The 13,475-nt window shown below is 40.6% G+C and overlaps 1 protein-coding gene across 1 annotated transcript in view; it reads right to left on the bottom strand.

Annotated features, from left to right (window-relative positions):
* Positions 1 to 13,475, bottom strand: part of stard9 (StAR-related lipid transfer (START) domain containing 9) — a 45,861-nt gene that overhangs the window by 14,984 nt on the left and 17,402 nt on the right. The window contains exons 4-20 of the mRNA XM_039785422.1: positions 11,335 to 11,451; positions 11,075 to 11,107; positions 10,913 to 10,974; positions 9,756 to 9,868; positions 7,435 to 7,577; positions 7,164 to 7,231; positions 6,860 to 6,957; positions 6,442 to 6,645; positions 5,740 to 5,837; positions 5,424 to 5,501; positions 5,085 to 5,162; positions 4,216 to 4,395; positions 3,215 to 3,266; positions 2,752 to 2,877; positions 809 to 891; positions 508 to 569; positions 300 to 346 (exon numbers count right to left, since the gene is read on the bottom strand). Of these exons, the coding sequence (XP_039641356.1) occupies positions 300 to 346; positions 508 to 569; positions 809 to 891; positions 2,752 to 2,877; positions 3,215 to 3,266; positions 4,216 to 4,395; positions 5,085 to 5,162; positions 5,424 to 5,501; positions 5,740 to 5,837; positions 6,442 to 6,645; positions 6,860 to 6,957; positions 7,164 to 7,231; positions 7,435 to 7,577; positions 9,756 to 9,868; positions 10,913 to 10,974; positions 11,075 to 11,107; positions 11,335 to 11,451 (1,642 nt within the window). The remainder of the gene's footprint in view (positions 1 to 299; positions 347 to 507; positions 570 to 808; positions 892 to 2,751; positions 2,878 to 3,214; positions 3,267 to 4,215; positions 4,396 to 5,084; positions 5,163 to 5,423; positions 5,502 to 5,739; positions 5,838 to 6,441; positions 6,646 to 6,859; positions 6,958 to 7,163; positions 7,232 to 7,434; positions 7,578 to 9,755; positions 9,869 to 10,912; positions 10,975 to 11,074; positions 11,108 to 11,334; positions 11,452 to 13,475) is intronic.

Raw genomic sequence — 13,475 nt, 5'->3', positions numbered from 1 at the left:
CTATAAAACTAGAAATCTAGAATTTAGGCTTGGATTTTAAAGTTAGTTGATTGTATCTGAGCAATTTTTTTTTTTTTTTTTTTTTTTTTTTTTTTTTTTTTTTTTTTTTTTTTTTTTTTTTTTTTTTTTTTTTTTTTTTTTTTTTTTTTTGTTGTTTGTAAGTGGTGGGGGGTTTTGGTGGTTTTTGGTTCTCCCCTTTTTTTTTTTTTTTTTTCCCCTCCCACCAACCACGCTGAGCCTGTCCTGTAAACAGCTAACTGGGATTGTTCAGGAGGGTGGGGGCTAATAGAAACACATGCCATCTCCACCAACTGAACTGAAACACGTATGAAGCATTGCCCTATTTCTACAGCATGAACATGGTACAACACATGTACCTCTTATCAAATATGTATGCTGTATGTTGGCAAAAAAAAAAAAACGCTCTGTGCGTCACACGCATACAGTATACTCAGAGTGATGAATATTGTGTTGTTCTGTGAGTTGGTTTTTGGAGGCAGTATTTACCTGTGGTCAGGGGTCAAGGGGCAAAGATCAATGTAGGTGCAGGTCATGCCACCTTCACTGGCCTTGAAACAGTAAAGAAAAGATCAACTTTAATATTTGCTAGAAATTAAAAAGAAATAAAAAAAATCACAAATATTCTCAACACAGTTGTATTGTAGATAATGACCAGAAACAATATAGTGCATCACTAGCATCACAGTATGTCAACCGTGGCATCTCATTAATCTGCTCATCATCAATATATGACGATTGCCATCATAACTGACAGCATCATTTTCATTTTCAGCTGAGCAGCACCCACCCGTCTGCGTTCCCGGAGGACGGCTGCCTCTGCTGGGTGGTTGAAGCGGAACCTGTGCACTCCTCCCAAGGTGATCACCATCCCTGGGGACAGAGACACATCTCTTTAATCACAAACTGTGCTCATCTGCACTGTGTTGATGTGACAGTAGGTGTATGTGCTGCAGTGAAGGAGCGGGGCATGTGAGTGGGTGTCTATAGGTTTACCCTTGGGAAGAATCTGTGTACCTTTAAATGCGCGTGCATATATAATTGTACATTAACCCATATACAGTATGTTATGAAATCTTATCAGTTCAGTGTGTGTATATAATTGTACATTAACCTATATAGGATATTCAGCATAGTGCAACAATCACATGGCAGGTCTTAATGCTCAGTGTCAAGTTCTGCTCAGGTCACTGAATGTTTATGTCTTTTCTGACAGCATCAGCAATGCTAAAAAGTTAATTGTAATATGTTTTTCTATCCATCTATTATTCATCTTTTTTGGTTTGTTTTTTACAAAACAAATTACTTACAGCAGGGGTCTTCAACGTTTTTTTAAGCCAAGGACCCCTTAACTGGAAGAGATACGGATCAGGGACCCCCTACTACATATTGTTTAAAATTAGTTGCATATAAAACTGGACCTACAATAACATGTAGGGCGGCCTAAAGCCTTTATACATACCTTTTTAGTGCATAGAATACTATGCTATTAAAATAATAATTGTTGGTATAATTTTATAAATCATGTTTTAAAGTGCTCATATTATGCTTTTTGGCGTTTTCCCTTTCCTTTATAGTGTTATACATCTTTTTTGTGCATGTAATAGGCTTCCAAAGTGAAAAAGCCCAAAGTCCACCCCAAAGGGACTTACCATCTCCAACAAAAAACACTGTTCACAAACTGCTCCAAACAGCTCTATTGTAGTCCAGCCTTTAGTTCAGAGACGAACGTGCGTCACTTTGTAACACACGTTATAATGCTCGCCTAGCTGCTAGCGTGGCACTCCCTCATACTCTGCTGCTGATTAGCTAGTAGTGCTTACTTAGCTACTGCGCATGTGCGACTCCCAACAAAGATGGAACAGAAGTGAGATGTCTCACTCTGTAGCTAAAACAGAGAGCTCAACACACAGGGTGAAAAGAGGAGCTGCAGTAATGTGCAGTACAACAAAAATATGGTGTTTTTTTGAAAATTAAACCCTGTAAACCTATTTTGATATAACCTCTAAATACAATTATGAACCTGAAAATGACTTTAATGTTAAACATACATATGGCACAGTAAGAACTGTATCTGTGGATGGCTATCTTAGTGATGACCTTCCCTATAGGCCAGTAAGCCTATAATTATAATTGCTAATAATATGTTGAATTCATGTTAATTTTTAATAAAAAAAATAAAATAAAATTTTTTTTCAAAACATTAAGAATTTGGTGGCCCCTTTGCAGTAACTCTGAGGACCCCCCTAGGGGTCCCAGACCCCCTGTTGAAGACCTCCGGCTTACAGTATGCAGTTTTGCTTCTACGTAGGTTTGGCATTTATTTTACTATAATGAATTGAATGAATTTACACTCTTTAGTTTCCCCTCTAGGTGGTAGTTTGCCATGTCAGCAGTAGAGTCCGCCATTGCCGCTCAGTGACCGTTAAACGGTTTCATTTTGAACGGAACTCTGGGACTTGTATTATTAAGACGTTCCTAGTGTCTTAGTGATACAATGACAAGTAACAAGTGTTGTACTTAGGCAAAGCTTGAGACATGAAAGTGACAATAGCTGCCTAAGGATATTAAAATAAAAATGTGTGTTTATGATCAGTCAAATAAAATTCATATGCAAGTTCAATGCCTGCATATCCACGAGGCTAACATCAGATATAAAAAACATGCTACGTAAGACGTGCAGTGGGAACAAGACAGTGTGAACAAACTGTTCTGTCAAGGACATGAGCGGACCTTGAGCCAGTCTGCAGGCCTCAGTGACTTCTCTGTCGTTGAGCAGGCAGACAGAGCCGGGCAGCGGTGTGAGCGTAACCACACCTCCGTGGTTTTCAATCTCGCAGCTGGCACTGCCCTGCAGAACTGGAAGATGAAACACAAATCACACTTATTTGTTATTAATTAATATCATGAACAGTCCATTTTAGGATATATAATGTTTGACTATGCATTCTCATAATATATTCTGCTATGTTTCATGTTTTATACTGCATGTTTTGTCTAAAGCTGCCAGTTCTCTGTATTTCTACTCTGGGATAATGCATGGTTGTAAGATGCTGGATGAGGATTTCCACTCGTGTAATGTACAATGGTTGAAAGAAAAAATAAAATAAAATGACATGACACGTATTATACAATTTTAAAAGAAATATATGCAGCTGGATAAGGAAACATGGAAACCAAATGAATAAAAAAATACCTATCTGTGGTTCTTCAAACTGATCCTGAGGTCCTATGTGGGTGACTCCTTCCTGTACGAACAAAAAAAAAAATTGTGTAAACATGGCAGCTATATTTAAAATCTACATCAAAACAACTATTGTGCATTCTGGACATTAAGCTGGTTATGCTACACAAGCAATAGTGGATCTAATGATGACAAGAATTGTACACAATGATTTGGATCACTATTGCCATTTCAATTATAATCTTGCACTTAGCTGTAAGAAAACATATCAGTTGTTTACTTTAACGTTTTATCTAATGGGATAAAAGGCTTTCATATATGGTGTCAAGACCACATGTGTTCCCAGGTGGCCTCGGCTCTTCACATGCAGGAAACAGTGTAATTGTCAGGCCTAAGGGTATGCTTGTCATTGTCAGAATCAGGACAGCTTGAGCTCCCCTGAGTCCTAGCCTCAGAACTAAGAGCCTCTTATCCAACCCCGCTTTATGCATTGTGGAAGACACACACACACACACACACACACACACACACACACACACACACACACACACACACACACACACACACACACACACACACACACACACACACACACACACACACACACCCCCCCACACGATCGACAGGAAAGTTGGAGGGTAGAGTGAAAGGAAAAGACAGTAGAAACGCACCTTTTCTCAAGGGTTTTTCTAGCAGAACAGAGAAAAATAGTAGGAAGGAGGAGGGGAAAGAATCTAGTAGAAAAAAAGACATGGTTTTAGTCAAGACAGCTGATAAATCAGGTACTTTAGAGTTGGAGAAAAGTAGAGCAAATGCAAAGAATTTCAGTTTGTGGGAGTTTGCGTCATGTTGTTCAAATGAGTGATGTGCATTCCATTCTGATATTTACTCTAAGAAAAGCACAAAATGAATAAAGAAAAAACTTCTTCAAGGAGGAAAATTAAATAATACCAAAATACAACAACATTACTCTTTATGGACACAACATATGTATTTGCCTCTTATCAACATACCCTGAGGTGATAAAAGACGACCCCGGTGCTAAGAACATCTCCATCCAGAGTAACCAGGTGTGGTTGGAAGGAGTTGATGAGGAATCCGGCCCGGTCTCGGTTGATGTCCACGCTGTACTGCTCCAGCAGCTCCTTCTTGTCGCTCCAGCTCTCCGACCAGTCCTTTGTCAGCTGCTCCACCTGAGGAGAAAACATGGATGAGGGTGATGGAGGTAGGTAATTTAAAAAAAAGGGGGTTGAAACCAGAGTGGTAAATCTGTGGTCAGGGAGACAATGATGATACCAATATAAACAGCCACTACTGTTACTACTACTACTACTACTACTACCGCTGCTACTACTTACATTTCCTAACTTTCTTTTAAGAAATTTCAAAGTCAGAAGAAAAACATACTGTGTCACAGATATGTACTTCCAACACACAGATTTTGTGATATCCACTGCTGACACATCTGCTGCCATCCCGATACAACAGAGGTGAACGAAGCTCAATACATTTAAAAAACATACAATTGAAAATATCAACAGGGATGTTTTATTCAACAAACAATGTCCTAGTTACTCATGATAATCCCCAGACTCGCTGAGAATTTTCCTCATTAGGTTCGACAAATAGCAGGCAATAACCTCAAAATTATATGGGGGGGGGGGGGAAGCTAGCTGGATACAGCAAGGATTTAGTCGAAAGAAAATGTTTAATGTGACTTGGGTGAACCAATGTTGATATCATACACATTTAGAAATAAATGTGCATGACATATCTTTTTTTTATTGTCAATTTGTGGAGTGCCAAACTCATGATGCTTGATTTGTCCAGGACTACTGTATCTGTCAGGCAGATGTAACCATGTGTGTCCACCCTGCGTTACCTTTAATTCGTTCTGTAGCACAATGTCAGAAAGATTTCCATCCCTCTCATCGCTAAGGGATGGACTGGGATTACGCCGCTGTCAGTCAAGAGGGGGAAAAATGATCAGTTAAAATAGTGGGCAAAAGAAAAATGTCACATGCGTTACAATGCAATTCAATCTTTACCACACATGGGAATAAAATTGTCACAAAGACACAAAGCACTGTATTTGCTACAAAAATGTGCAATGTGGGAATCTCTTTTATTCAAAGCCTTAAAGTACTAAGGGGGGGGGACCCCGTAGGCTGTATCCCTCGGAGAGTGAGCGCTATGCTCTAGTGATGAAAGGTCACCATACCATTTCAAAGCTGAGCAGCATGCTCTTCAACCTGTCAATCTCCTCTCTCAGTTCCCTGATCAGGCGTACATTGGCATCCTGCACAGAAATAGAAGTACACATTAAAGCTGTAGTGCGTAGTTTCTGCCGCCCCAATGAGGAATTCTAGATAATGACAACAAAACTGTCAGCGCATCCACATGACACAAGCCTTCCGTGATCGTGAATGTAACGGCCGTTCATTAATATCAACAAGTTTCGCACTAAAGCTTTAACCTACTCAACACATTTAGATCAAACATTAAGTCTTGGCATCGGACTCTTCACAGCCACTGACCTCATTAACCCGAGGCTTGTTGACAATATTTCTGGCATGGGCCGCATAGCGCAGGGTGCTGAGGGTCTCGTTGTAACTGCTAGCCGAGGGCGAGACCGCTGCAACACAAAAACACACCAGTAAAAGACACACACAGCAATTAGCAATGACATCACAAAAAAAAATTATTTCAGGAGTGAGACTTAAGGGACCATGGTGGTTTTGCCAGCGTGTGGTCACGTTACTCAAACCATTTTCATAAAGCAAACCATTACTTTTTAGATTTAATTTCCAACTTTCCAGACAGCCATTCGATTATATACAAAAACATAAGAAATGCCTTGCAGACTTCTATTTTTATCAAAGTTACATTATCTCGTCGTGATACTGCTGCAGCTGTGAGGAGCGTTTTTTTTTTTAAGTCTTCAATATTGGTGAGTTTAAGAGCTTATAAGAAACTCTGTAACAAGAGGGATTTAAGAGTTGTCTGGCATAAAAAAAACTAGCAAATTTACATTTTCACTATCAATTATTCCTTTAATTTTCCATATTTTCCTTTAGGGTTTGATATTGATAAACAGATCAGCGCTTGATCGCAACAATGTTCAACTCGAAACCTTCTGTTAAAGCTTATATAAGCACATGCAATTTATAGTTAATGAACCAAAACGTGCAAAATCTCAGCCATGTTTCTTTCACAATACCAACATGTGTTCCACTTACTTGCAATCATGATGGTCTTGGAGTTGCCGCCCAGGCTGTCTTTCAGCAGCCAGGTTAGGACCGAGTCTCTGTAGGGGATGAAGCAGTGCCTCCTCCCACCTCCTCCAGACAGGGAGCTGCTGTGGCTTCCTGCCGTGCTGCCATCGCCCTCAGATGCCATGCTGTTGATACTCTGACAGCTGCTGGACATCTGGGAGTTCTGGGCTGTGGAGGCAGTGGTAAGAAGATGTACAAAAGGTGGAGGGATTAATGGAGAGAGTGCTACAGAAGAGAAGGGAATACTGTGAGGATCAAGGAAATGTGGAAGGAAAAACAGGAATTTGTGAAGGTCCGTGCTAGATTTAATTCCAAATAAAAGCTTTTTTTAGACATCATCACTTCAACTCCAAATGGAATCATGAGCAGTGTCATCATTTACCAAGAGCAGATATGACGATGCCCAAAGTGACCAGTGACTTGTTGATGTTAGAGCCCTCTGTCAATCTATCCCTGCAGTAGTGGGGGTCTGCTCGCTCACTGTCAGAAACAACATAAACACAACATGAGGTACATGTTACTTACAATGATTAAAGACACAGATTGACTAACAAAAATGTGTGGAAATGAAGAGAAAAAAAATCTCAGGGCTGTAGCCAAGATCCACTAGGGGGCAGTTTAATCAATGACTTTGACTCAAAAGATGTTGAGCAAAAACACACAACAGAAGGAAATAACAGTTTCACCTCCCAGCCAAGTCCACCAGGTTAATCTTGCTGACAGTTTCTGAAGGAAGGTTTTTTTCTAGGATTGCCTGTGGAGAAAAAGACAAGAGGAATCAGACTGGCATCTGCAAATACTGATACGTGTCCCACCTGAAAATAGAGACTAACAATATTAACCAAACTTTGGAATCCATTTAAAAGTTAGAAAGAGGACCGTTAGCAGACTGACTCATTCACAGATGAGTGTAGCTGTTATATAGAAGCTAATTGGAGAGCTGAGAGAGATGATGACCTGTGTGTACTGGATGGTGAAGATGGCGTGGGATCTGCTGCTGGCATCGTGGTTGTGGGTTGCTGCGGTGATTCGGTTGGCGATGCCTTCCTCCAAAAGATCCATGGCATGCTTGCAGTCTGAGACCACGTGCTGCGACAGGTCTGATTAGAGAGAAACAACATACTGAGAAATCTAAAGCAAATAAACCAAAGAGGTTAAGTTTAGACATCGACCGCAAAATGTTTACTAATTGACTTAATTTCCGCAGTGGGAAGTAACTCCTGTTAAACTTAGGGTGGAAAACTCGGTGTTTGGTGTTTTAAGCCCCCTACATCGTCTTACAGGCAGCACTGCCTGGAAGGCACTAGGATTAGGCAATGGTTAGGGTTAAGGTTAGGGGATAGGTGCCTTGAAGTTGACAGTTGCAGCGCTGCCTTGGAGTCGACGTTGGGGGCTTAAAACACCATCAAGCGGAAAACTCCCTGTAAGAGTAAGAGTAGTACAAGATGAACATTATACAACAGCTGGGAATTAAAAAAAAACTTGATTTTTCAAATAAAATTTAAAATTAAAAATATTGAAAGAAATGACGCTAGAGGATATATAGGTTTCACTTTTTAAGGTTATAGTTATGTATGGCTAACTGCCATAGGAATATTAGTAAAAATAATAATAATAATATAAAAGATACGCTATTTAACACTTTTAGTAAACAGTTTTTAGAGATAGCTCTGAAAAACAACAAGCATAAAACTAACAGTGACCTAACACTGATAACACTTCAGCAAACATTAAAAGAAACAGAGAGATAGAAATGTAAAAAAGACACAAACAGGAAATGCCTCATCAAAACTTGCTGACGCTTGATCTGTAATATTTTCCTACAGCATTTAGAAGCAAAAAATCTCAACAATGCTCTACTTCCAGGTGTGAATCACATCTTAAGAGGCTGTTAAACACATGCGCACACAGAGCCTCGTGGTGCTATAACATGCTTTTCCTTAATCCTGGTTTTAATATGGACATTTTATACAAATATTTAAATTACTTCGACAGAATAAACCTAACAGTGAAACACTGTTTGATGGACACGTGTTGATGGAGAAGAAGTTTAATAGCTGGGAGCCCTAAATGTGCTCTGTGTATGTGTGTGTGTGTGTGTGTGTGTGTGTGTGTGTGTGTGTGTGTGTGTGTGTGTGTGTGTGTGTGTGTGTTCTCCTTGGAACCACGAGGAAATGACTTCACTTCCTCTGGTCAACTGGGATTTCTCCTGATACTGACAATGAAATCATGCGGGGCTTTAAACATAGAAACGCAGAACGGCGAATGAGAGGGAGAGAAGGAAAGAGGGGGAAAGGATGAGGAGGCAGATGGAGAAAGCGAGAGAGTAAGATAAACTACATGAGGAATCTGGATTAAAGCCATGACGGACAATTCAGGACAAGATCCAAAGCTTAACAACTGAACAAAATTCCATCCCTGACGGCATACCACCGTGACTTATAAACTAAACTTACAAGACACAAGCATTACTCTTCTTCGGACTTTGGTATCCACTCTCATATTCGCTCTCTTAATGCAAAGTGTTTCAGACAGATTTGTCTGAAGGGTTTGTATATATTTTGAAAATGGTTATTGGACACTTCTTAGAGCTCATAGCCCGTGAAGGCACCTAATCATCAAGACCATAACATTTAAATACTGAAAGTCCAAGTGTATGTCTGAGATTATTCTAAAGAACGTCTGCACAGATTTATCCTCGTTTTAATCTTGGTGAAATGATCATAGTAAGGTAATGAGAATTTGAAGCCTCTAGACCTCTAGTTAAGTATTTAATAAGTAGGACAGACTAATAAAGACAAAAGGCAGAAATAATCTGTTGATTTTTTTAGCTCAACATTTTGTGCAAAACACCTGGAACTGTGGGGTCATGTTTGAATACTGAATTAAAATTTTAATTCATTTAATTTGTTTTACTGCTTTGTGTTTTTAGATATATATGTCTTTTGTACCAATTATCCCCTTCTATGCATCTGTGTGCATATTGGTAGGTGTACATGTAGGTGTGTTTGTGTATATATTGTGTATAGGATTGTCTCCCTGTATCATCTCTTTTACATTGCAAACTAATGAAGTGAATTACAACAAACAACACTTGGTGTTGGGGGCCGCAAGTTACAAGAGCAGAGAATCAGCATCTTAAGTTTCTTATTTATTCTTTGCAAGGGCAAAGAAAGGATGGCTTTAGAATTTAAACTGAGTTCAGCCCTGGGAGGTACAGTATGTCTTTGCTGTCCACCACTTCACAAAGTACAGATTCAGGTGTCTTGAACACTCACCTTGTACATAGGGTCCTTTCTCCGGGTGTTCTCTAACTCTCAGGGAGGCTCTTTTCTTCTGCTCTCCTCCTCTCAGCAGGTCTCGCACACGCTCGTTATAGATCTCCAGGAAGCTGCAGGGACAGAGGGATGAGTGGGCATTCACACAGCCAGCGTCGGCCCTCAGATGGTGCGGCAAAAACACGGGTCTTTCCATTCATTTTGAATGTGGGTACTGCGTTTAGGCTGCAGTGAGGGGTGGCGGGTTTGCCGCAGGGGGGACATGCAAAAAAAAAAAAAAACACAGCGGGCCTGCGGCGAAAAGTTGAGACCGACTCAACTTTTGGAGAAATGCAACCCCACATCACGCTGAGGTAGCCAATCATGTAACCGCCGATCAGACTTGTCAGTGTGTTTTGAGGCGGTGTGAGAGTCCCGTACAGTAAACAGGAAACATCACTGACCCTATCGCTGCCACAAGAAACTTTTAAGTGCCCAGGAGTTTGTGTAAAAGCTGAACCAGCCAAACAACCAAACAACAAAGCACAATCGATCCGTCTCGCTCGTCTCTTTTCTTTCTCTCTTTCTCAGGTCGTCAGAAATGTCGAGCTCTATAAACGATCTGACGGAAAACAGTAGTTGTGAAATATAAAGTCTACTTGGGGGGTTACAAAACACAACAGGACGTCACACAAATGGGCCGGTTCAGTGACACTCCCCCCGCCGCACAACCCTTGCGGAACATCGCCAGATCGCCGTTTCCCTGTCTGAACGCAGCCTAAGACAACATCCTGCTATGAAGACACAAACTTAATATGATGTCAATGATGATTATTTAATGTCAATTTGCCTATATACAGTCCCTTTACACAATATGTGAGTTGTTTTGTAAGTTCATCATCTGCATTTTCCAAAACATGTCAGGGACATCTTTAAGTTAAACTTTCGTCAGGGAGAACCCATAAAAGCATATTTGCGTTTTTCAAATTAACATGGCCTTCAAGACGTTGGGGATAAGAAAAACCGACAAGGAAATCCAGTTTTTGATATGCATTGTTTTGCCTGTAGCTTTGCAGCATAACTGTTTGAATGTCTACATCAGGAAACCGGTAACTTAAAATTGCAGCGCTTTAAAAAGACGAAGCCATTCACACAGTCAGACATTAATAACACAGTACCTGATCTCCACTCTGCTTGAGTTTTGCCCATCAGAAAAAGTGTCTTCAGACCTAAAGAGACCCTGCAAGGAAAAGAGAAATGCAGTTGACTTTACACTACAACACCGGATACACAAATAGTTGAATTATTAGTACATTGAATTGTACAATCCACTGATGTACCTGACAGATCCGAGGAGTCAAGCCAATGGAGTCCTGACATCGTACAGAAGAGAAACAAAAAACAAAACGGAAAGTGAGGTAGTATTGTTTTGACAGCTGCCATGGAGAATTGGGTCACAACTAAATATTGCTGTTCATTACAGAATGTAACATTTCCATATTTGCAGTGCAGCATGGTTTGGATATAGATTTTGAAGAACGGTTGCATTGCCTAAAATGTGCCTGGTGAGTATGTATATAGTGCCATGCAGTGATTTTACCGGTGTCCCCATCATGGTGTACGTCTTTCCAGATCCTGTTTGGCCATAAGCAAATAGACACACATTGTAGCCCTCTGAGGCTGCGGACAGCACAGAAACACCCAGGTCCTGGAACACCTAAAGAACATTAACACACACAACCTAAATCACAAATACACAAAGAAAGACTGACTAAAACTAGGTCAGGACACGCCCTATATGAGAGGTCTATATAAATTTATACCTGGGTGCAGTCAAAAATGTCTAGACAATTAAGAAGGGTGCTGATTCAGGATGTCAATTCAAGTCTTTTAGGTAAGAATGAGAATGCCTGCAAACCCATCTGAAAGCGTGTTTTACTAGAAAAAAGTAGGTGCTCTTGTGGGCTGATGAGGTGTTTACAGTGTAAGCCGATGTCCTTGATCTTAATCGCATTGTGTTTTTACACGAGTGTAGATTTACACCAAGGTTTCACAGTCACAATGCTGTGGCACCGGGCCAGTGGTGGGGAGGTAATGTTGCTTCCTGCTGAGGTGTTTGGGTAAGGAGCAGGGAGGTCAGTTAATACTCTGGGTAAACAACTTTGCAAAATGTGTATGTGAGAGAATCAAATGTGAGGGTAAAAGGGTGACTGGGTCAGGAAAATAAACCTTGCCTAAAAAGGTACTGTGGTGAGACGGGGGATCCGCGAGATTCCCAATCAAAACAACCAACTGAGGCCTCTTGTTTTCCTTCTCTCTGTAGGTCTGCATCTGAGAGTCTGGAGATTATTTAGCACGAGGCCTAATCAATGACAACTTTAACTTGTCAGAAGGTGTATGAAATGTTACCAATTAAAAGGTCCCATGGCATGAAAATTTCACTTTATGAGGTTTTTTAACATTAATATGCGTTCCCCTAGCCTGCCTATGCCCCCCAGTGGCTTGAAATGGTGATAGGTGTAAACCGAGCCCTGGGTATCCTGCTCTGCCTTTGAGAAAATGAAAGCTCAGATCGGCCGATCTGGAATCTTCTCCTTATGAGGTCATAAGGAGCAAGGTTACCTCCCCTTTCTCTGCTTTGCCCCCCCAGATAATTTGGCCCACCCATGAGAGAGAGACATCATGGCTTTCAAACTTGCAAAGTGGCAGTTGGTCAAGGCCACATCTCCACCCTCCACCTTGCCCCCCCTCTCTCCTCCTCAATAGCTACAGACACAGAAATGGCACATCCTAAGGAAAGCTCATTGTGGGACTGGCTCTAGTGGCTGTAATTCTGCACCAAGGCTGAATTTCGGTAAAGAGACTTCAGATACAGTATTAGGGGACCACTAAGGTCTATATAAAAACATCCAAAGAGCACCATGTCATGGGACCTTTAACAATTTATCATGACAATATCATACAGAAACTCCTGATGGTCATCCCTTGTTCATTACTACTGACTCACAGTCATATGATAACATACATATCAAATTAGTTTTGTATAAAATGCAATTTACATTAAACTGTTATCAGGATATTGTCATATGTAGTTTAGCCATGATAACTGATTGATGCATGCCTATAATTTAATATTACAAGAAGATATACATATACTGGAATATAAACTCAGTTGTCTGTTTATTAGGTACACCTATCTTAAATGTATGCAGTCTAATGCAACAGTCTTGTTACAGTCTTGTTATAAATCCTACCCACATAAAAGGTTGCAATGTTCAGTTTTTGTTGAGGTGAGAGGGGTTGATTAAATTTCATGGTCATTTTGGAAGCTGCTGTTTATGGTGCTTGTAGGAGCCACGTGTTGGCTGTTGTTTATGGTCTCATTCATGATGTTTGTTGATTATTGTGTTGTCCTTTGATGTTGTGGGTGGTGGGCGTTTTATCGCGGTTTGAGCGGAAGTGATAGTCTATTTGTTTGCTTCACCTGTGCACCTGGGTTTTGGGCATTGACAGAGAGGGGGTGAGCTTGGGAGCGAACACTTTTGTTGACCGCATCACGCTGCATTAACGCAATTATTCTACTCACCAGGTAACGATTACATTTGGTAACTGCAGTGCTAAGTGTATTTTACGTGTGGAAGAAGAAGAATAAAAAATCATTGCAATACAATCTCGAGCGCGTCAGTGTGCATCTCTCAGTGTTTAGCCCCTCGCGGCAGCACTTTTTGGACTGCTTACAGC

This window comes from Perca fluviatilis, chromosome 20, assembly GCF_010015445.1.
Source record: "Perca fluviatilis chromosome 20, GENO_Pfluv_1.0, whole genome shotgun sequence".
Taxonomy (NCBI): Eukaryota; Metazoa; Chordata; class Actinopteri; order Perciformes; family Percidae; genus Perca; species Perca fluviatilis.
Note: the sequence above shows the minus strand (reverse complement) of the source record. Positions and strands in the feature narration are given on the sequence as shown.